We start from the raw sequence: 23,022 nt of genomic DNA, 5'->3' as shown, positions 1-23,022 counted from the left end.
TTATTTCATCCAATTCCGACCCTCAGTCCATATCTCAGGAATAATTGCTAGTTTGATGGCTCCAATCCATGTCTATGTTACATTGATCCATTATTCCGTTATCCATTATTAGGGCTGCATTGAAAAGAAAAACATTTGAGATGACTTTTACAAGCACAAAATGTCGTACATTTTTGAGGAAAAAAGTCATAAATTGTTTATAATAAAGTCGTACATTTACAAGAAAAAATGCGTCAGCTTTCAAGAATAAAGTTGTAAATTGAAGAGAAAAACTCGTACATTGTCGAGAATAAAGTTGGAAATTTGTTGGAAAAAAAAAGTTGAACATTTGCAAGAACAAGGTGGTAAATTTGCCAGAAAAAAGTCGTAAATAAATTGTCAAATTACGAGAAAGAAGTGTTTAGGTGTCTCCATAGATTGTAAATAAAGGTGAGGCCAGCCAAAGTGAGCTTAGCATCAAATGGCCTTGGCTAGCATGTGATAGCATTGTGCTGCAATAGCGACGCATTTAAATGTGGCACGTTTGAATAATATCTGACTAAATTGAGTGTGATCAGAGCCATCTGCTAACTGGCGTGCCCGGACGCTGCCAGCGGCGATGCCCGCCAAGGCCGAACGCTCCGACAGAGGATGCCTTTATCACCGGGACTTTATCAATGAGGATCAATCCCGACCCTTTTCTCCGCTTCCTTTTCTTGTCTTCAGAGAAAAAGAAGATGACTGCGTGGCTCCTGTGCGGCCATGTTGATTGGCAAGACTGGCCTTGGCGTGCCTCGTCTGTGGTACATCTGGTTACCACGCACGCACACGCTAACGACCTGCTCATGTTCCGAGTAGTATTGACCTTCCTGCTCCGTTATTGGCTAGCAGCAGGGTGCAGGAGGGGAGGGGAAGGGGCAAGACACAGCATGGCCCCTGTGGTCATAACATTAGGTACCCTGGAACAATCTGACCATGCGTCCATGGCGGGTACACAAAGGTAGAAGGCGTGCTTTGTCCCACCTGTGGTTCTTGTCCTCCATCTGCAGCGTGTAGTACACGTCGTCGGCCAGCAGGGAGCGGGTGTTGCTGGCGTTTTCCCCCCACTTCAGCTTCAGGCTCTGCGGCCCGGCGGCCGAGCACTCCAGAGGGGGCGGGGGCGGGGGCAAGGGGTGCGTCCTCGCCAGCAGGACCGGACTGGAGGGGCCACAGCCGATGGCGTTCACCGCCTGGATCTGTACGCTGGGGGGGGAGGGGGGGGACACAACAAGGAGGTTTAATTCCCGAGCGTTAAGAGTGGTGGCCAAGTTGGTAATTAGGGTTCATCAATCCTAATTAAGCTATTAGCGCTTTTAGAAAGAGCTCTCAGCTCCACAACGATGGAGAAGGAAAAGCCGGCGTTCTTCTCCTCCCTTCCCGCAGCCTGATGAGCTGATTAGCATCCCAGTCAGACACCTGGTGCCAGGCAGCACGTGGCATTCATGGCTACCACCCTGACCTTTCATCCCCATTCACGCCGCCCAGCCAAACCACCCCCATCGTCTGTCGGAGGGGATTTGGACACACCTGATATGGATTTGACATTATTCCCTCTCCTTTTCCAAGTCCTTAAACCTGGACAATGTTTCCTTTTTTACTTTAGTTTATTATTATTTACAGTATGTACAGTATATATATATATATATATATATATATATATATATATATATATATATATGTTCTTACATACAATTTGGTTGCTTTTACAGAAATTATAACTTTATTTTCTTTTCTGAGTTCCTCAGAATGTTATGACTTACTAAAATGACATTCATTTTCCTCATAATATTACCGGTTTATTCTCAAATAATTTGGACTTTTTTATCATTAGAATATGAAGTTTTTTCTCTTCATATTTTGACTTGTAAAATTTCAACCCCCCCCCCCACGTCTTCTTGTAATGACCACTTCATTCCTGTGATATCTTGACTTGACTTCCCTAATATTAGAACTTCATTTGAAACATTTGTATTTATATTTATATGTTTTGTAAATACAGAATAACAATGATAATAACTAATTAAACACTCGGTTGTGATATTTGTGTCCCCCATCAAGCCAGTGAAGGAGGAGTGAAGGCATGACAGGACATTACACGTGTTGCTTTACTTTTTGGGTATCTTACAAATTCTAATCTTACATTCTTTACATTCCCGGGTTCCATCACAAACACCCCCCCCCCCCCCCCCCCACCTGACACACACGTGACGTGAGGAATAATAATTCAAGTATCCAATTGCTGTAAATAACAGGAATTACCGTCATTGCCACACAAATAGCCCCCCCCCCCCCCCCCCACATTTGTACCTGTGTGCACATGCAAATGCACACATGCACAACGTTGTGCCTTAGCGGCGACCATTATGCAAGAGAGCAGAGTGACATGGGAACAAAAACAAGCTGGGAATGAAAACAGTGATGTGAGTGTGTGTGTGTGTGTGTGTGTAATTACCCCTCCCACACACACACACACACACACACACACACACACACACTTACAGATAATAATAATAGAATAGCTTAGAGAAGGATAACAACAGCACCTGGTGATTCAGCCACAAATGGTCGCTGTTTATTTGGCCTTTCTCAGAAGCAAGCTAGCTATGTAGCATCCAGCTTCCTGATATGCTTTGAAATATTTACTGGTTTACAGAAAGTACACAATGGACGAAATGAAATAGCCTTCAATCTAAAAGCAATCTGGATATTGATTCATGGCCTATATAACAATATTCTAATAAAATAAAAATAGAACTGATGATTAGCTTCCCATTTTAGCAGCCAGAATAAATGATTGTTTGGAATAAAAAAGTATATTTTGGCATGTAAAATTGCATGTTTTTTTTTTACTACATTAGATCAAAAGAATTTAGAGTCAGAGATTATTATATAAAATAAATATCAATATTTTTAGGCTGCAATAAAGTGTTTCGGTAAACAAGATCCCAGTACCTGTACTCGCTGTCTGGCTGCAGCCCGCTGACGAGGTAACTGGTGGTGGGCTCCATCGTGATGGTCCTCTCATCCAGAGAGATGATGTAAGAGGAGATCTCCGCCCCGTTGCAGTTTGGCTCCTCCCACTTCAGGAAGAGACAGGTGGACCGCGACTGGCCCAACTCCGAGGAGGCCGGGAGGTCCAGGAGGACGAGGGAGGAGATGGAGTCGGGGATGGTCGCCGGCGTCTGGAAGCTGACCTGCTCGCTGTGAGTCCCCGCCCCCGCTTGATTGACAGCCTGAGAAGGAGGAAAAGGAGGCATAACTTAGAACTTCACTCTTTCATTTTTCCTCGTAATATCACAACTTCTTTCTTTCTTCTAACTTCTTTCACTTCAATGTTTGTTTTTCTTGTGGACCAATGAAATGACAGTAGAACATGGCGGACTCGTGGGCACCTGGAGTCGGCAGCAGTAGCCCGTAGCGGGCGTCAGATCCGACACTTCACACTGCGTGGCCGCTCCGCAGTAGATCAGCTCCATGGGCTCGTCTTCCCGCCCCCACTCCAGGCGGTACTCGGATATGTCGCTACCCGAACCCTCTGGACTCTGGGTGACACAAACATGGAGTAAACACTGGAAACGACGGGCGGCGCCCCCTGGGGGTTGGCGTACGTGCAATGCAGATACCCTCAAAGTTCCTAATGGGAATGTTTCTCACCTCCCAGTTAAGCGAGACGCAGGTGTTACTGGTCAGAGTGATGAGTGGTGCCCCACACTGGCCAGGAGGACCCGCTGCGGTGGTCACCTCAGTGGGCTCAGAGTACTCGCCGAACTAAAAACACACCAAAACAACAATCCATTTAATGGCATCCTTTTCCAATTCATGGTTTTGATCCGATTTGGGGGACTTCCTCACCCCGGCCTCGTTGGCGGCCCTCAGTCTGAAGCTGTACGTGGCCCCCGGGAGCAGGCTACCCACGGTGCATTGGAGCTCCGGCCCGTGGAACACTTCGGCCGGCTCGGCGTCACCCTCGCTCATCTCCAGGCTGAACACGTAGGCCTCGCTCACGGCCTCAGACGCGGGAGAGTCTGCCAAATAAAATAACGTAAGTAACCTCCTTTCAGGGTTTGAAGTGTCTGAACGCACACCGTTCACATGACGTACATGTTGGCTTTGGTATTCGTATTGGGGGGGCAACACAAACCTTTTCAAATAGGCTTTCTTTGCTGTTAAAATTAAAATTTGTTGTTAAAATATTTTTTTCTGCTGTAAAAATCATTTTTTAAAAATCATTAAATAAATGATGTGACCATGTGACCCAAAAAAAAATGGTGTGAAAATCCATCCATCCATTTTCTGTACCGCTTATCCTTACGACGGTCGTGCTGGAGCCTATCCCAGCCTTACATTGTTTTCTGCTGTAATGTTTGACCTATATAAATCTATTTTTAGAAGCTATAAAGAATATATTTAACAATTACTTGCACAATACAATTACAAAATGGCCTTTGCAGGAGCGCTCCAAATACATCCAACTGCAAGGGCGTCTCATACGCCCGGCCCCCCTTCAGGTCACCCCACAGCTTTTCAACGGAATTTAGGTCAACCAACCTTGCCCAGTCCATCAAAGGTCACCTTCCCCTGCGGGTAATTGCAGCAACCACTGCAAAGCGGCTAAAAAAAAAAAAAGTGCTTCCTCTGTGGTGCATGCTGGGAAAAGGGCGCCCGCTGACATCCTCTGCTCTAATGGGGATGTGACCAAAGTGGAAGGCGATACGAGGCCGGCTGCGCTTCTCTGATGGGCTAAATTAGGCCTCCATTAGGGAGCCGGGCGCTTTGACTAAGGTTACATTGGAGCGGAGCGGCAAAACACATCAGTTAGCCAGAGGTTGATTAAGGCGCCTGGCAGCAATAAATACAACCTAATAGAACACTCACCCCACTCCAGCTGCACCTCCTTGTGTTTGGCTTTACCCACAATCCTCGGCGGCTGGCAGGGCCCCGGCGGCACGCTTAGCGTCCGGACGGGCACGCTGACGGTGCACTTGATGAGCAGAGAGGATGGCATCACAATGACGCTCTGCATGCCATATAAACGTGGAGAAGAAGTGCATCGTGGGAGGGATGAACTACCTGGCTGTGCCCCCCGGTGGTGATGCTGCACACCCGCAGGTGATACACGGTGCTCGGAGCTAAGCGCTCGCACACGCACTCTGTTGATGGACCGCTGTATGCCACCTCCCATGGGCTTGCTGCACAACACACATGCACACGCACACACACACACGCACACACACACACACACATGAAAAGGCGGTAAGAATCGGTCACGTAATACCCATTCATGATCAATAATGTTCAGGAAGGAAGTAAGTGGGCATTGAACCATGACACCACCTACCGAACGGTGGAAAAGAACCAATGGAAGCGTGAACAGCTGTTTGGTTGCTTAGAGAAAAGGGGGGGGGGGGTAAACCAACACCGCCATGAAGGGGCCACATGAGACCAGAACATTGTGGCTTTGAAATTCACTTCAATGATATTATTGATGTTATATTCGGATTTCTTCTTCTTGTGGGGGTTTAGGTAAGCCAACACTGCCATCAAATGGCCAACTCAGCCAGGCACGCACATCGTGGCTTCATAAGTGGAAGTCAACTCCACTTCCTGTCCGTCCCCCAATGGGCTCCCCAGCATCTAAACACATTTACAGCAACAGACACGAGCACGAGTCGTATTTATGCCTTGAATATCTTATTTGTTGTTATGATGCAGTAGGGGACTGTAGGGGTGCTAGTTGATGCCTAGAAGGCTCTAATTATGTTACAAACCATATTCAGAAGGCCAGAAAAGCGAACTCTGATTTATTCCATTTAGAAATAAAGAATCCCACTTAAGAACGTTGGGGTCTGGAACCAAGTGACCACCATAAACCAGGATGACTGGAAAAGCAAATGAGGCAAGCTAAAGTGCGGATTAGATGGCTAAACCCTAAAAGATGTCAAATGGCTAAATCCGACCTCGGTCACCTCAGGGTGCCGGTGCAGTTCCACATGGAAGAACTGAACGTCTTCCTACGGGGACGGAACAGCAGCAGCCGCAATTAAAAGGCCGTCTTTTCATTTGCTGCCATTAGGACGCTGAGACAAACAAGAGAACATTGGATTTCCTGGCGAGCCGACATTAAGCAAACCCCAACGCCCGCCGCCGGTCAAATTGATGCTAACAAAGACAGGAGAGATGGACGCCACGGTTGTCTCTGAGATCAAACCGCAGGAAGTGTACGCCGTACCTTCCGAACATCCCTCGCAGATCTCCAGCAAATAGGTGAGCGCTTCTGAGCCGCCGTTATCCTGGGGGGGATCTTTTGGAAAAAGACAACGGAGGTTTTAATGACCGAGATAATTGATTTTGCTCCAAGCGGTCCCGAAATCACGCCACAACAAGCTAATGACATGGGGAATGATGCCGCTTGGTGTTTGGCGAATAATATGCTAATATTATTGACACTCACCCCATGTGACCGTGAGGGCGTAGGGCGTGGACGCTACGACGCAGGGCGTGGACGGCGGTCCCGGCTTCTCTGGATTGGTGGTGCAGACCAGAACCTCGCTGGGACTGCTCTTGCCTTCCATGTTTGACGCAATCAGCTGCATGTGGGAAAGAGGCCATGTTGGATATACTTTACTAGCCGTGCAGGTCAATGGCATGTATGTCAGGTGTCATTACATGATTATATGTAATATATATATATATATATATGATTACATATGATTGCACTGGAACATATCAGCACCAGGAGCTCCCGTCTGTACACCTTGTCAACTTCCCGCTTATTATTGTGTCATTTCAGCCTATTATGTCATCGGAAAATGGGATGTTTTGTTCTCGTGACGGCTGACGGTCCATTACCGTTCCATGACACATGGATAGTGTTATTATGGGATGCATGGCTGAAAAACTGGTACAAACCACAAAGTTGACAAGAAAAGACTCGATCGTGGTAAGTGAATTTGGACAATGTAGAATAGAGGATCCCAGTATGCTGGAGCCTACCCCATTGCTCCATTCTTAACTCTTTCAATACCAAAAGCGCTGCTATAAGTTTTGAGGCTGAAGGCTGTGCTGATGATGCAACTCCTCACCAATGGATTAGGTTGGAGAGCAAATGTGGTGGCATAAAAACAGCCACCAGGTGGCAGAAGTGCATTTGATTCCAGCCCAGCAGGGATTAGGACAGGAAGGAAAAACGACTGACAGGAAGAGGAAACATAAAGGCAGCAGTTACACTGCGTACCCCACGGGGTAAAAATATACACATTAGAGGTAAACTGCTTTCCCACATTTTGTAGTCGGCAACTGATATTTTCCTGAAACTGACCAATGTTCTCCTGCTGATTAGTAAAGAACGGAAACACAATATTCTGGCTGGGATTGATTAAAAAAACAGCAGAGCGCTCCTGTCGCATAGAGGATCTTTGACAAGCAGGCAGACTCACCCTGAATTTATACTGCGTGCTCCTCTTCAGGCCTTGTACAGTACAGGTCAAGTTTTCTCCAGTGTACTTCGGGTGAAAGTCCGCTCCCTGAAACGGGACCAGTTAGCCATTAGCGTGCGTGTTTTAGCGTCCAAACTCCTGGTGTGGGTTTGTTTTCCCGGGCTGCTACTCACGCTGTTGTCCTCCAGGATCTCCAGCGTGTACTTGAGCTGCTCCTCGCCGGGGCTGCCCTCGGGTCGCCCCCACTCCAGGGTCACCCAGGACACCCCGGCCCGCACCAGACGTGGCGCCAAAGGCAGGGCGGGCAAGGTGCCCATGGTGTAGCAGACCACCTCTGTGCTGAAGCCACTGCACGACCAAGGAACATAAATATATATATTTCATATATTTCATGTATACTTATAGAAAGATGAGAGTCCATTGTTCAGCCACAGAGTAATGATCAAATCCATCTCCCTCTTCACCCTAAACAACACAAGATGCTCTCCAAGCGTAATGAGGGCCAGCAGACATGCTGGGAGAGAAAATGGCTCTATGATGAGCGAGCAGATAGGAAAACATATATCCATACGTAGCGGTGAATGGCCGTTGTTAGCACAGCACGCTAAAGAGTGAACGTGACGGCGTGCACAGAAGAAGCCACGTTACCTTGTGCCGATGTCGTTGTGTGCCGCCACCCTGAAGGTGTAACCGCAGGCGGGGAAGAGTCGCGTCAGCTTACAGTGTCGCTGGCTTCCAAAGTAACATTCCCGGAAAACACTGTTCTTCTTGCCCTGCGCGCCATGAAAGGTGGAATACATGTAAGCAGGGATTAGGTCAGCTGTGGCTGTAGGCAACCTCCTGTATGTAGGTTTGGATTTCTTTTTTCCCTTAATAACAAAAAAGCCACACTGACCTCATCCCACTCCAGCAGGTAGTTTGTGATTTTGGATCCGTTGTCGCCTGGCGGCTGTGGGAAGTTATGCAAACACAAAACTGATGAGGACTACAATTTGGTTTATTGTCACTGTAAAGTCGGAATATTATTATTACTTTAGTATTATCAGCGACAGTATCGGTAAAATTACCTTCCACTGTAAAGTGAGGGTGCTTTTGGTGCGTTGGGAAGGTTTGGGGGCGAGCGGGACGTCGGGAACGCTGCAGTGCGTGGTGAAGGATCCCGCCTCGGAGCACGAGCCGCGGACCGAGTTGTACATTGCAGACACCCTGGAAGCAAGGAAAGGTGAGGCCTGCATACCCGAGGAACATGAAATCCAAGAATAAATACTCCGACGTGTGTAAAAGTACCTACCGTACGTGGTAGTCCGTCGCTGGCCTTAAATCTTTGAGATGATACTCCAGTTCTTCACCACTTTAACAAGAAATAACAACAACTTTATAAATGACCATAAAGCGTGAGGATGAATTTCTTACCTGTAAATAAGGCGGTACTTCCCGTCACGCCCTTTATCCGAGAGAGACACCTCGTAGGAGCAGGACACCGGCATGCCATTGCTGTGTCGGCTCGCCAGGCCTGCGGGGGGCGCCCAAGACAAGCGTGCGGCTCGGGCCTGAACATTAGATACCTGAGGAAACAGACCACGCAAGTTATTGCTCTAACTTTAACAATGATTTAGAGTGCATGAGACATGAGGTGGTCTTTGACCACATGGTTATTTGTTAAAGGGGACCCGTTATGCTGTTTACACTTTTCTGACCTATAAACGTAGTTAGAATGTTATTTAGTGTTTGCCCTGTGATTGGCTGGCGACCCTAATGAGGACAAGCGGCATGGAAATGAAGGACATGGTAGAAGGTGGAGGAGTGCCGTCATAGCAGAGACGTGTGCCTTGACATGATGTGAATGCCTTAATTACACACAAAAATGTACATAATTGATGAAATAAATGAGTTACCGCCGTTAACGCAGTATCTTTGACACAATATAGATAGAACTTCTTAGCCTATGAACATCAGATGGTTTATAAAATGTAACAATATCAACATCCGGCCAGGAGATGCCCTCCATGGTTCCAATGGTTTGGACACTATGATATCCAATTGATGAGATTCCACGTTGAAAGAAATCCAGAGCCTACTAGGATGAGGCGATGCTGCCCTCCTGTGGCCGTAAAGAGTATTGCTAAAATGAAAGGGGAGGAAAATCCCAACAACACACAGCCTGCTGTCCTTTTTTCCACTGTAAGCATCTGATTTTCATGTTAGTCGGCCAGACGGGATGGAAACATAGAAAAAACAGCACAAATACATGTGCAGGCAATGGAAGCATGAGACAAGGGGGTGATTGATGGAAGTCTAGAGTCGAGGTGTGTGTGGAGAGGACAGATAAAGGTGTGTGTGTGTTTACCAACCTGTGGTTTGTCGATTGTAGACAACATATCTTGAACACGTTTCCCCTCTGAATCATGATCTGGATGGGAGACAAGAGGACATTTTTCATAAATACACCATATTTAATGCATTTTAGTGCATTCATCAATTATGGCTCAGTTACAACCCGAAGCCTAGAAATGAGCTTGATACTATCCATGTAGTATCCATGTAGTATCCATGTATTGAGACACCCAGCTGCCAGTTGTTAGTAGTTGTGTAATGTTAGTGATTAGTTTTGCGGTTGCACTAAAACACTCTTATTGGCCGGTCTTGTAGGCAAGATTTGTGTTGCAACAGTTTGGTTTCTTCATAGTTTTTTTTTTTTTTTTAATAAACTTTGGAAAAAATACTCAGAGTTCCCGAAAAACATTAGTCTCAAATCCCGAGTGAAAACTGACCACAGAAATCAAACCTTTTCTATGTTTCTTCATATTCTTGAAAGAATTTGCTAGCGCTTATGACGCCATATTGATTTTAGTATTTGACATCTTATTGGACCGGAGGTGGCGGGAGTGAAGCTGAGAAAACCCAGTGGCTTTGAACGCAGCAGTCGGAACCAGACAGCTAACGACAAAAAGAAGAAATTGAGGAAAGTTAGCGTCTACTATATTTTACTATATTTACTCGGAGGCTTGAGGGGACAAATTATAGGCAGGGCAGCAAGAAAACGTGGAGACTGGGTAGCTACTAGCTAGTATAAGTATCCTACAGCAGAACCGGCTTAGCCACTAAGCTAACGTTAGCATAAGCCTATGGAAGTAGCCGGAACTGATTATTTACATGCGGTGGGCCCCTCACATCCCTCCCCATACCGTAAAGCAGCGATGAGACGGAGTGGGGTGCACACATATTAGTAATGGGCCCCCACCCCGTCATCGCCCCCTCATGGGGTCCGGGAGTTGAAGGTTTTTTCCGACCAGAGGACGCCTGCTTTCTCCATCCGAGACAACTGACTACCGTAAATCACAGCCTATGTGCGCATTTGTGAATTACCGTGACGCGCACACACACTCGCAGAAACCGCTGCGATGTATACATCCATGCATTGAAAGTCTTCCAAAGGGTGCGAGTCGCTGTGGTGGAGCCGCCCGGGGGTACACGATGAGTCATGGCAACGGTGATGTCATGGAAGCACGACCTCTGCTTGACCTCCGTGTGTGTTTCCAAAGTAGGAAGTATAAAGTTACAGCTAGCAAAGCTACCGTGGGCTTCACCTGCTCAAACTTCTCATGTCTGGAATCAAAGTCAGACCTCCACCTCCTCCAAAATCAATAGATTTCTTGCTGATATGCTGATATGATGTTTGCTCCTCAAAATCAGTAGGGTTATTGCCGTGACGGTGGGTCATAATCCATCAACGTTTCAACTGTCAAACATGGTAGAAGTGATGCTAATTCACAAATAGTGATATAAACTTGCACCCACACTCTCAAAATCATTAGGGTTATTGCTTTAGAACATGAAAATGTGCTATTAATCGGTTGCTAATTATGTCTGCTAGAAGTGCTAAAAATTCCCAAACTTGCACCTGCCATCTTTCCCTGACGTTTCTCAAAATCAATAGAATTATTGGTACGAGATATGTAAAAATCTCAGAAATTGTGTTTGATAAAAGTGCTGAAAAGCTCCAAACCAACTGCCATCATTTGCTTATTTCTCAAAATCAATAGGATTATTGCTTTGATACTGGTTAATATCACTTTTAATCCAACACAAACGTCTTCTGGGGTGTTCGAACTTGCGGCGGTGGAGCCCCAGCCCCAGCAAATAAACCCACCCACGGTTTATTTGCTGCCCGCACTTCCTCTTCTCCGTCTGACCTCACATCCTGTCTGCCTGTCAAATGAGACGGGAGGACAGTGGCAGCAGGAAAGGGCAAAGATGAAGATGAAGGATTTGGGAGTGAAGCCGGGTTGGACCGGGAACGTTGGAAGGAGGCCAGACAAGACAGCCTGGACCAGAATAAAAAAAACATGGGAAAGGGAGGGGCAGGTATTGATTGACGGACAGGACGTGTGGAGGATGTGAGGCGGGAACTGCAGGGATTTTTCATCTTCAATTTGAGGAATTAGCTCAGTCAAGGATATTTGGGACCACGGTTTGACCCTGTAACAGATCATTTCTCTCATTTCATTTTTTCCTTTCAAAGAAAGCCAGCAGTGATGCGTTTGGGTTTTTGCAGTCGTGTTTGATTCCTGTGAGAGCTAAAACGCTAACGGCTTACACGTGCTTCAACCTGCATGACGCGCGTCTCTGACATGTGACCGCATTCCCGCATTCCCGACCTTCCCGCCTCCCGCAAATACTCTTCAGTGGAAATATGGAAGTTGCAAGCGCAATCATCCAGGAATGCTTAATATGAATGACATCCCGTCTGAGGCGCTGCACACGTTGGCTAATACGACATGTTGGCTAATACGACACGTTGGCTAATACGACACGCGGGCGTCCTGACTGCGTACAAACCGGAGCCAAAGTTGGGGGGGGGGGGGGGGGGGGAGCAAAGGAAAGAAGAGGAGGTCGCATTCCTGCACAATGACGGCCTGCGGCTTCCAGTCTGTCTGCGCCGGGACAGAAAAAGACCTTTAATGCCTTCGGGTAAAAAATGCCAAAAATGCAGCCCACGCTTGCACCCCCCTTGCACACACACACACACACACACACACACACACACACACACACACACACCTGGAGGCCTTATGTGTGTGTGTGTGTGTGTTGCTGTAAAGAAAGGACATGATAGTCATCTTTAGAAGCCTCCAAAGCCGAGGGATGCACGCTGAGCCGGGAAGAAGGAAACATGGAAGCCAGAGGTGTGAGGATGATGGCCGACCATCCTTCCGACATTCCTTCCGACATTCCTTCCGCCATTCCTTCCGCCTGACAGCCGGGTTGAACACACCCAAGATGGTGGTTGTCACGGTGACGGTTTGGTCCTACTGAGAAATGATACACTTTCAATTATTACTGGCTGGGAGGTATCCACTGCCTTAGTGGGGGGCCTGCAGGGGGGCTTTTATGTGACTGGTGAGGCGGGACCCAAAATGTGCTCACGCATCCATTATGGGTGGGTACACACAGAATGTCAAAAATGACAGGAAAATATGATGAATTATGATGACTTAATTACTCTGTAACTGCTCCAAAAATCCTGTGCAATAACCGTGCAATAAAGCGTGCAATAAATCTGTGACCTGGATATAAAGTCTGATTTGTTTTGCACTTTATCTTGGACTTTTGCTGCTATGAAGCCAAAATTTCCCCTTGTGGGACTAATAAAGGCAAATCTTATCTTATCTTAATTGCTTAATCGTTAGAAGTCAAATATCAGATGTTGTAGTTTTTGATAATGAATATTAATTTATGCATTGTTTGTAGGCATGCAGTTATGTTAGAAAAGTGACATATGTTACAGTAAAATAAATTATATAGAATTTAGACTAATTAATTAATTAATAAACAACTAAATAATAAATACAAAATAAATAAAGCAATCATGATTTTAATAAAAGTAAAAAAATTATAATTACTTCCATGAAAGTGGAAGAAATATATATATATTAAAATGTGTGAAAATGAATAAAAATAAAAGTATAAAAATATTTTAAAAAATGTACTTAAATAAAAGTAATTCTACTTCAAATTTGCCGTTATTATTATTATTATTATTATTATTATTATAAGTATTGTGTTCTGATTGGCTGGGAGAGATCAGGTGCAGATTATTGATGTTCAGATGAAATGTGACATGTCAAAATAAAACGAGTGCGTCTTTATATGAATGCCCATAATTGGATTTCCTCCCCTAATCTCATTTCTCCCCCCGATAACTGCCTCTTCTTCTATCTTCTTCTATCTTCTTCTATCTTCTTCTACCTTCTTCTACTCAAGCCACACTGGCGAGGTGAGCAGGAAGTGCGCGTGTGTGGGCGGCGGCTTTCTCGGAACCCTGACCCCATCCGACCCCGTTCAGCCCGGCCAACTTTGAGCCGCCGGGATAAAGAATGCATGGATAGAAAGTGTTGACAGATACACATAGTATAGTACACTATAGGCAGTACATAGATAGTAGTACACTATAGGCAGTACACTATAGGTAGTACACTATAGATAGTACACTATAAATAGCGTCCATATGCAGGAAAGCATCATGTTTTGGACCTAAATATGTCTATTGTAATTGATATCATCTCAATTACAAATTGAAATATTTACAAAAATCCAAAAATCAATTACAGTAAATGAGCCATTTAATTCTTCATTTTCTATGATAGTAAAATATAGTAAAAAAACAACACATTTAATATTTCTGTGTTATAAGAGAACAATAGAATATTCCAATATTGCATAAAAATATAAATACATTAGAGTGGCATTGCTGTTCTGAGAAAAAATGGCCCAAAATGACCCACTTTGTGATGCTCATGGTCGCCCCCCGCAGGACTGGAGTGGAAGGTTCCACCATTCACCAACACTGGTAGTGCTCTACAGCCGCGTGTGCATACCATCGTGGTCCTGGTCTTCACTCAAACTTCATCTGCAGATGTGTGGCTCTCACACACATTCAGGTTTACACGTTTGGGCTAGGAGGGGGCGGGGCTTGTGCCGGGATCAGGAAGGAACGCACGTCGCCCTCAAACGTGACCTCAAACGTGACCTCAAACGTGACCTCAAACGTGACCTCAAACGTCATTTTCCTTCTTCCTTCTCCCGTCGTCTGTGTCATTCCTTCCACCTCCGATCATGGCCCTATTTGGGTCCATGGGAAGCCGCCCACCTCGGAGCCGGGATGAGATTATCGCCATGGCGACGGTGCACATCAACACAGGCGCAAGGAAAAGACGGATGGTCGTATGGAAGCATGACTTGGCCAAAAGGTGAATGCGGTTCATGAAGATGACATCACAGAAATGCTGTTCCGATAAAAGAGTCACTATTTTTATGCACCCGGGTTTCTCCTGGGAGAATTAACCCTTCGTCTCCCGGCGACAAGGTACCATTTTCCACACTATAAGGCACACTTTACTCCGAGAACAGTATTAATACGTACAGTACTTAGTACATTGGCAGCCATAAACCAATGAGAGAAGAGTACTAATATGTAAATTAAGAGTGGTGAGCTTCTTTTTACACTTGCATGACAGTTACTGTTTGACGGTGCTTCGTAAATTAATATATGGCTGTGCCGGTTGCTTGCTAATAAATGCCTTACGATGGCCACAGTTTGACCTTGGAACAGACAAATGTCTCTTTCCATTATTTCTTATGAGAAAATTAGTTTTGGAATGAAAAATTTTATCCTGGAAAAGATTTGTATTCATCCAAGTGAATCCCAATCATTTACTTTGGGAGACGGAAGGAGTAACATTTTCCCTCGGCATGTCCTCCAGCCGGCCACCGGGATAAGGAGCCCGGTCGGAATGTTTCTGCTGAAAAAGCCGGTTTCTAGGAATCTGTGGTGGCCGTGCGGAAGTGAAGATGGAGGACCACGAGGGGACCACATCTGTTTCTGCTCAAGAGAGAGAGAGCGCCTCGCTTCTGGGAGGCAGGGAGGGACTGGAGCGAGTCGGGAACAGAGCTCGCCAAGTCCGCCGACTGCCGCCATGTTGGCACGCACGGGGGCGATGGCGGCACACACACTTGCAGGGGCGTCGGGGGCAACATGACGGTGGCCGTCCCGGGGGGGGCACCGCCGGCATGAACCGGGTCAAGCAACACCTTCATCTGAATGTTAGCACTTTAATATCACATTTGAACTTTTTGGTTTCCCTCGAATCTACGCCGCCTCTGATTCGTCCACGGCAAAAGCCGCTCATGACACGGATGTGCCTGATCTCCATGCAGGCCCTGAGGCCCAGCTGGACCACAGCAGACAGCTGATGACACGCTAACGCATAAAGTTATTACTGCAGCGTTATTAAGCAGACCTGTCAATCACCCATGTGGGTATATATATTGTACATATATATCAAATGCATACATTCATTTTACATATGAAAAAAATACATATTATACTCTATACAAGTCAAGGATTAAATTAAATTATTAGACAAAAATACACTATACTATTTTTATATTTTTATGCCAATATTATACCAAAAATACTATTGTTCATTTATTATATACTTATTATTGTGTATTATTATTTTTATATTGTTATGCCAATGTTATACAAAAAATACTATTGTTAATTTGTAATATACTTATTATTGTGTATTATTATTTTTATATTGTTATGCCAATGTTATACAAAAAATACTATTGTTCATTTATTATATACTTATTATTGTGTATTATTATTTTTATATTGTTATGCCAATGTTATACAAAAAATACTATTGTTCATTTATTATATACTTATTATTGTGTATTATTATTTTTATATTGTTATGCCAATGTTATACAAAAAATACTATTGTTCATTTATTATATACTTATTATTGTGTATTATTATTTTTATATTGTTATGCCAATGTTATACAAAAAATACTATTGTTCATTTATTATATACTTATTATTGTGTATTATTATTTTTATATTGTTATGCCAATGTTATACAAAAAATACTATTGTTAATTTGTAATATACTTATTATTGTGTATTATTATTTTTATATTGTTATGCCAATGTTATACAAAAAATACTATTGTTCATTTATTATATACTTATTATTGTGTATTATTATTTTTATATTGTTATGCCAATGTTATACAAAAAATACTATTGTTCATTTATTATATACTTATTATTGTGTATTATTATTTTTATATTGTTATGCCAATGTTATACAAAAAATACTATTGTTCATTTATTATATACTTATTATTGTGTATTATTATTTTTATATTGTTATGCCAATGTTATACAAAAAATACTATTGTTAATTTGTAATATACTTATTATTGTGTATTATTATTTTTATATTGTTATGCCAATGTTATACAAAAAATACTATTGTTCATTTATTATATACTTATTATTGTGTATTATTATTTTTATATTGTTATGCCAATGTTATACAAAAAATACTATTGTTCATTTATTATATACTTATTATTGTGTATTATTATTTTTATATTGTTATGCCAATGTTATACAAAAAATACTATTGTTCATTTATTATATACTTATTATTGTGTATTATTATTTTTATATTGTTATGCCAATGTTATACAAAAAATACTATTGTTAATTTGTAATATACTTATTATTGTGTATTATTATTTTTATATTGTTATGCCAATGTTATACAAAAAATACTATTGTTCATTTATTATATACTTATTATTGTGTATTATTATTTTTATATTGTTATGCCAATATTATACCAAAAACACTATTGTTCATTTATTATATACTTATTATTGTGTATTATTATTTTTATGAAACATTTATAAATATTTTTTTCATTGAAAACAGGTGTGGTAAATAATGAATTCATATTATTTCAATATTATAAATGTAATAGTAGAATAAACACATTTAAATATTTTTCATTTTCAATAGAAAATGCCTTTTTGGGGTGATTTTAAAAATCAATTAAAAATTAAAAATAATTTTCTTTATTTTCCTCAAGCTGCTGTATCAACCCAGGTGGTCATGTGACTTTCTACTGTGTCAACACATTCTGCAAGACACTTGAAATGTTTGTATACATTACTATGTAATACTATGTATTACTATGACAGTCAAAGATAAGTAGCGTGTAACACCCCCCCCCCCCCCCCCCCCAAGTGTTTTTGGTGTGCGTGACAACCCCAAGCTGCCGTATCTCCCAAGTCAAAGTCTTTTTCATTTTTCATCCCAAGCAAGACGCTGCAGGTATGTGCCCCCCCCCCACGGTCGTCTAGCCTCCGTCGTCTCGCACCCCCCTCCCCCCCGAGCCAACAAGGCCCATATTGTGGCTGGGGGTAAAGCGATAGCGCTCAGACCAGGACAGCTATGCGGTTGGCTAGACAACCCCCCCCCCCCCCCCCCCCATGCAGGGTGCATTCATTCACTCTTGAAAGGAAAAAAGGTGCGTTTCATGCATCCACAAGGGCTGTCAGGGCGGGCGGGGTGACAAATGGCTACAATGTTGCTAATGTCCTGATTGTATGGCATTTTTTGGACACATCTCTGGTGTCTCCTCCTAGAAATTCCCACAATGCTTTGTGGACGTCCTACCTTGTGTGTGCACCTCCGCTTCACCGTTCCGTGGACTGCTCCGGAGCCGCCTCTCTGGTTTCTTCCCACCCGGACTGCCGACTCCGCCCCCGGACCCCACTGACCCGAGCGACGGGGCGTGCGATTTGCTGCTGGGCCAAAAAGACACCTTAGAGAATGCATGATGTGTTGGGAGCAAGGCGGGAATGTCAGGATACCATACGATACATTTGCGATACATGGATAACGCTAAAATGGCGTTCCGGTACAGCGACCGATCCGTCTGACTCCCACCTTCCTCACTCTCAAACAAGACCATGCCATACTTGAACTCCACCTGGGGCAGGATCTCATTCCTAACCTGGAGGACCATGTCCTCGGACTTGGCGGTGCTGAGGAACAACCAGGAAGTGCGCGTCTATCTAAACAACCCAAACGGGCGTGGTCACCTGTAGCCGTTGTGGGCTGGTCCCAGGCTGCCCTTGTACAGCATCGACGGCGGCGAGTTGAGTCGGTTCTGTCGCTCCAGTTGTCTCTGCTCCTTGATCTTCTTGGGCTGGGGTTTGGTGTACGTCTCCTCCCGGATGAAGTTGGACATGCCGTAGACCGGGATGATTTCTGGGTCCCCGTACATGGGGGGCAGGTGGTGCTGGTAGTACTGGTGGTGGGGCAGCTCTCCCGGGCTGACGGGCGGGTAGAAAGAGTGGGAGTTGGGAATGAAGTGAGGGTGGGCCAGGTAGGGGGGCAGGTGGTGCGTGGGCGACAAAGCGGGCGAGTAAGAGGGAGGGTAGCACTCGGGGGACTGGGGGGTCACCACCACCCGACGGACCCCGGTGGTATCTTCCAACACCTGAAAGGACAACATTACAGTCATTCATATTAGGATTAATCATAATATTAGGATATTAGGACACTTGGCTAGGAAATCATCCAGGAAGGAAATTATTTACTATTTCATATTTCCTTAATGAAATGATTTACTATTTCATTCATATTTTCATCTTTTATGACATGAATGAGAAATAATAAAAGAAATGGTCCAAATAACTGTTTAAATATGTCAGTACAACTCAAATATTTCAGTGCTTTTTGCTAAGCTAAGCTAATGAATGAGAGGGACCCAAGTGGAAGAGTGAGGTTACAGGGAGAAGAGATACACAAGGTGGAGAATGTGTAATGTGTGAGTAATTGGGGTCAACAGTCCAGAAGAATGGAGATGAAAAGGAAAAAATAATATATGGAGGGTTTTATTTACTATTTATTACTTTAAGATATTTTATTATGGGATTTTGTTTCTATTAACTGCAGGGCAAACTTTGGAACAACCCGATTACCATATAACATACACCATAATGCCATATACCATATGCCATATACCAAACCATATACCATATACCAAACAATATACCATATACCAAACCATATATCATATACCATATACCAAACCACATATCATATACCATATACCAAACAATATACCATATACCAAACCATATACCAAACAATATACCAAACCATATACATCATATACTATATACCAAACCATATACCAAACAACATACCAAACCATATACATCATATACTATATGCCAAACCATATACCAAACCATATACATCATATACTATATACCAAACCATATACCAAACCATATACCAAACAACATACCAAACCATATACATCATATACTATATGCCAAACCATATACCAAACCATATACCAAACAACATACCAAACCATATACACCATATACTATATGCCAAACCATATACCAAACCATATACCATATACCAAACAATATACCATATGCCAAACCATATACCATACACCAAACCATATACCATATACCATATACCAAACCATATACCATATAACATATGCCACACCATATACCAAACCATATACCATATACCAAACAATATACCATATACCATATACCAAACCATATTCCATATACCAAACCATATACCAAACCATATAACATATACCATAGACCAAATCATATACCATATTCCATATACCAAACCATATACCATATAGCATAAACCAAACCATATACCATATACCATATACCATATACCATATACCATATACCATACCATATACTATATACAATATAACATATACCATATACCATAAACCAAACCATATACCAAACCATATACTATATACTATATACCATATAACATATACCATATACCAAATCATATACCATATTCCATATACCAAACCATATAACATATACCATAGACCAAATCATATACCATATTCCATATACCAAACCATATACCAAACCATATAACATATACCATAGACCAAATCATATACCATATTCCATATACCAAACCATATAACATATACCATAGACCAAATCATATACCATATTCCATATACCAAACCATATACCAAACCATATAACATATACCATAGACCAAATCATATACCATATTCCATATACCAAACCATATACCATATACCATATACCATATAGCATAAACCAAACCATATACCATATACCATATACCATATACCATACCATATACTATATACCATATAACATATACCATATACCATAAACCAAACCATATACCAAACCATATACTATATACTATATACCATATAACATATACCATATACCAAATCATATACCATATTCCATATACCAAACCATATACATTGTATTACATTCCATTGTATACATTCCAGGCCTGCATTCCGGGTGCTAGCAAACACCCCCCCCCCCTGGTCCCTGACAACATTACACACATGCATACACACTGAAAAACCACAACAGTGGTATGTCCAAAGAGGGAACAGGAGGACCCCCACCCCCAACCCCAACCCCCCCCTTGGTCCACAAAGGAGAGAAGAATAACAAGGACAAAGTCCCACTATGACAACACGGGGACAGGACCTGCATACGGGATTTACTGGTAATGACACACACCGCATGGTACAAAAGTACACAACAACACAACCGTTAAACACGCCCACCAACACCCACATTAGCAGCTAGCGTGCCCCCCCCCCCCCCCCGTCCCCATCCTGTTTGTTTATGGAAGAACGCCCAGCCTGCCAATGACCCCGCTTCCAGGGACCACACGTAGATTGACCCGTGTTGTGTACGTGACCTTTGGCTTCAGGTCTTCATCCAGTACAGTACACATACACACACCAGCAACAGGGGGGGGGGGAGGGGGGGGGTGCAGTCATTGTGTGCATTCCTCGGGTCTGAGCTAGCATGTTGTGTTGGTGGTATCCACCGTCTGCTAATCATCAGACTTGGTGGCCCCCAGTTGGCGTAACGTCGCATGAAAATATGTTTTTACCTTATGTTCTAACGTTTTTGAGCACTGTGAACAAAAACACCAGGGGTGAATGATATGAAATATTAGGGACCCGCCCCCTTTTCTACCACAACCTTCCGGCTTGCATCACTTTCCCGCTTCCGTGTCACAGAAACTATAAATCCATCTTGTCCTTGAATGCACCAGTCGGAACGTGGTAACAACTAGCACGAGATCTCGTCACGAGGCGCACACCATAAACCTTGCAATCCAACCTACCTTAGTCCTCCCAGGACCATCAGAGCTGAACATCTTCCACCATTTTAATAACCAAACAGAAGCTTCTGATCAAAGTTACTTAAGATTTATCAGATCAAAACCCAAACATGTTGGGACGCGTCTGCACCATGAATCCCTGAGCTAATCCATTCACGCTATCTGCGTCAGAAAGCATGGAACCACAAATACTTCCTGTTTGTCACGATCATGTGACTTGTTGGCTTTTTGCCTCAAGCAGCATAAAAATTTATTAAAATACCGATTAGAAGAGAATAAATAACACAAAGCAACACAAACCTGAGAGATGTATCCTGGGGGCACGTGGATGGGGGGGATGGACCCATTGGGGGACATCATGGGGACCTCGGCGGGACCTGCAAAAGGAAGGAAAATATTTAGTTTAGTTTTTTATTTAGATTTACATTCAACTAATTTATCCAACAACTACACCAAACGGTGGCGCTGGCTTGAAATTTCTCACACAGCTCTACAAAACACCAACTGTCACTTTTAGGAGTTCAGTTTGGAACATGCCGAGGGTGGGATGGAACTCGGGTCTCCTAGCTGTGAGGCCTGCGTGCTCACCACTCGGTCGCCAAACTTTGGTTGCCAAACATGGCCGCCATCAAGCCAAAGGTCTTTGAAGGGTCCATAAGTCATACAGTATTTGTCCAGTGGTGAAACATCTATGGGATATCTGCATGACGTCTGCATGGATGCTAGCATGGCTTCCCAAGCGGTTGTAGGGTGTAGGGTGTAGGGTGTAGGTTTATTCTGGAGGAAGTCCATGCCAGGTGCATCATGGGAGCAGATGGCCCCTGGCTGAGAAGCAAACGTTGGGAGGATCTAATAGAATTAGCAGATTGAAAGTCATGTTGACTTTTCCGCTAGCCTGTTAGCGCCCACCCCTAAATACACACACACACACACACACACACCTCCTCCATTTGTGTGTGTGTGATGGAGGTCTGTGGCTGGTAAAGTCATTGGGAAGCCAGTGGGAATGGTTTGGGAACGGTGGAAGTAGACATGGCCCTCGGAATAAATCACATTGCAAACACACAAGCTGACATTGACTACTGACCCCAAAGTTGGTCCTTCTAAGCGGCCTTTCTCCCAAATGCCCCCCCCCCCCATACTTCCCTCGGACTTTCTCACCTTTCCTACTTTCAGGAATTCCCTCCACCTCACCTCACTTTCTCCCTTCTGTTCCAGGCGTTAGTCACATCCTTCAGATATTACTCACTTCATCCTTTTGCTGCATCTTTTCCTTTCTGGCTCCTAAATCATTCCCTCTTTCCTTACCCCCACTCCCGTCTCCTCCCGTCTCCTCCCGTCTCCTCCCGTCTCCCCCCTCCCTCCATGGCCCTGCTTCCAGGCAGGTTGAACAAACACACACACGCACGCACACACACACAAGTGAGCAAGGTAAAAGTGTCCAGTGTGCTGAAGTGTGTCAGTGTGGTGAGAAGGTCACAGGTAGCAG

The 23,022-nt window shown here is 43.8% G+C and overlaps 1 protein-coding gene across 3 annotated transcripts in view; it reads right to left on the bottom strand.

Annotated features, from left to right (window-relative positions):
* Nucleotides 1-23,022, bottom strand: part of fndc3ba (fibronectin type III domain containing 3Ba) — an 82,604-nt gene that overhangs the window by 7,720 nt on the left and 51,862 nt on the right. For all 3 annotated transcript variants that reach the window (XM_058057896.1, XM_058057898.1, XM_058057897.1), the window contains 20 exons: nucleotides 21,834-21,910; nucleotides 18,422-18,822; nucleotides 17,994-18,121; nucleotides 9,806-9,864; nucleotides 8,868-9,019; nucleotides 8,746-8,805; nucleotides 8,522-8,660; nucleotides 8,350-8,403; nucleotides 8,103-8,227; nucleotides 7,628-7,802; nucleotides 7,455-7,541; nucleotides 6,470-6,605; nucleotides 6,248-6,319; nucleotides 5,089-5,207; nucleotides 4,894-4,999; nucleotides 3,871-4,043; nucleotides 3,673-3,786; nucleotides 3,411-3,560; nucleotides 2,971-3,251; nucleotides 1,003-1,221 (listed from right to left, as the gene is read on the bottom strand). In XM_058057896.1, the coding sequence (XP_057913879.1) occupies nucleotides 1,003-1,221; nucleotides 2,971-3,251; nucleotides 3,411-3,560; nucleotides 3,673-3,786; nucleotides 3,871-4,043; nucleotides 4,894-4,999; nucleotides 5,089-5,207; nucleotides 6,248-6,319; nucleotides 6,470-6,605; nucleotides 7,455-7,541; nucleotides 7,628-7,802; nucleotides 8,103-8,227; nucleotides 8,350-8,403; nucleotides 8,522-8,660; nucleotides 8,746-8,805; nucleotides 8,868-9,019; nucleotides 9,806-9,864; nucleotides 17,994-18,121; nucleotides 18,422-18,822; nucleotides 21,834-21,910 (2,827 nt within the window). The remainder of the gene's footprint in view (nucleotides 1-1,002; nucleotides 1,222-2,970; nucleotides 3,252-3,410; nucleotides 3,561-3,672; nucleotides 3,787-3,870; nucleotides 4,044-4,893; nucleotides 5,000-5,088; nucleotides 5,208-6,247; nucleotides 6,320-6,469; nucleotides 6,606-7,454; nucleotides 7,542-7,627; nucleotides 7,803-8,102; nucleotides 8,228-8,349; nucleotides 8,404-8,521; nucleotides 8,661-8,745; nucleotides 8,806-8,867; nucleotides 9,020-9,805; nucleotides 9,865-17,993; nucleotides 18,122-18,421; nucleotides 18,823-21,833; nucleotides 21,911-23,022) is intronic.

The sequence above is a fragment of the Doryrhamphus excisus genome, chromosome 19 (genome assembly GCF_030265055.1).
Source record: "Doryrhamphus excisus isolate RoL2022-K1 chromosome 19, RoL_Dexc_1.0, whole genome shotgun sequence".
In the NCBI taxonomy this organism is placed as follows: domain Eukaryota; kingdom Metazoa; phylum Chordata; class Actinopteri; order Syngnathiformes; family Syngnathidae; genus Doryrhamphus; species Doryrhamphus excisus.
The sequence above is the reverse complement of the archived record's forward strand: the minus strand, read 5'-3'. Positions and strand labels throughout refer to the sequence as shown.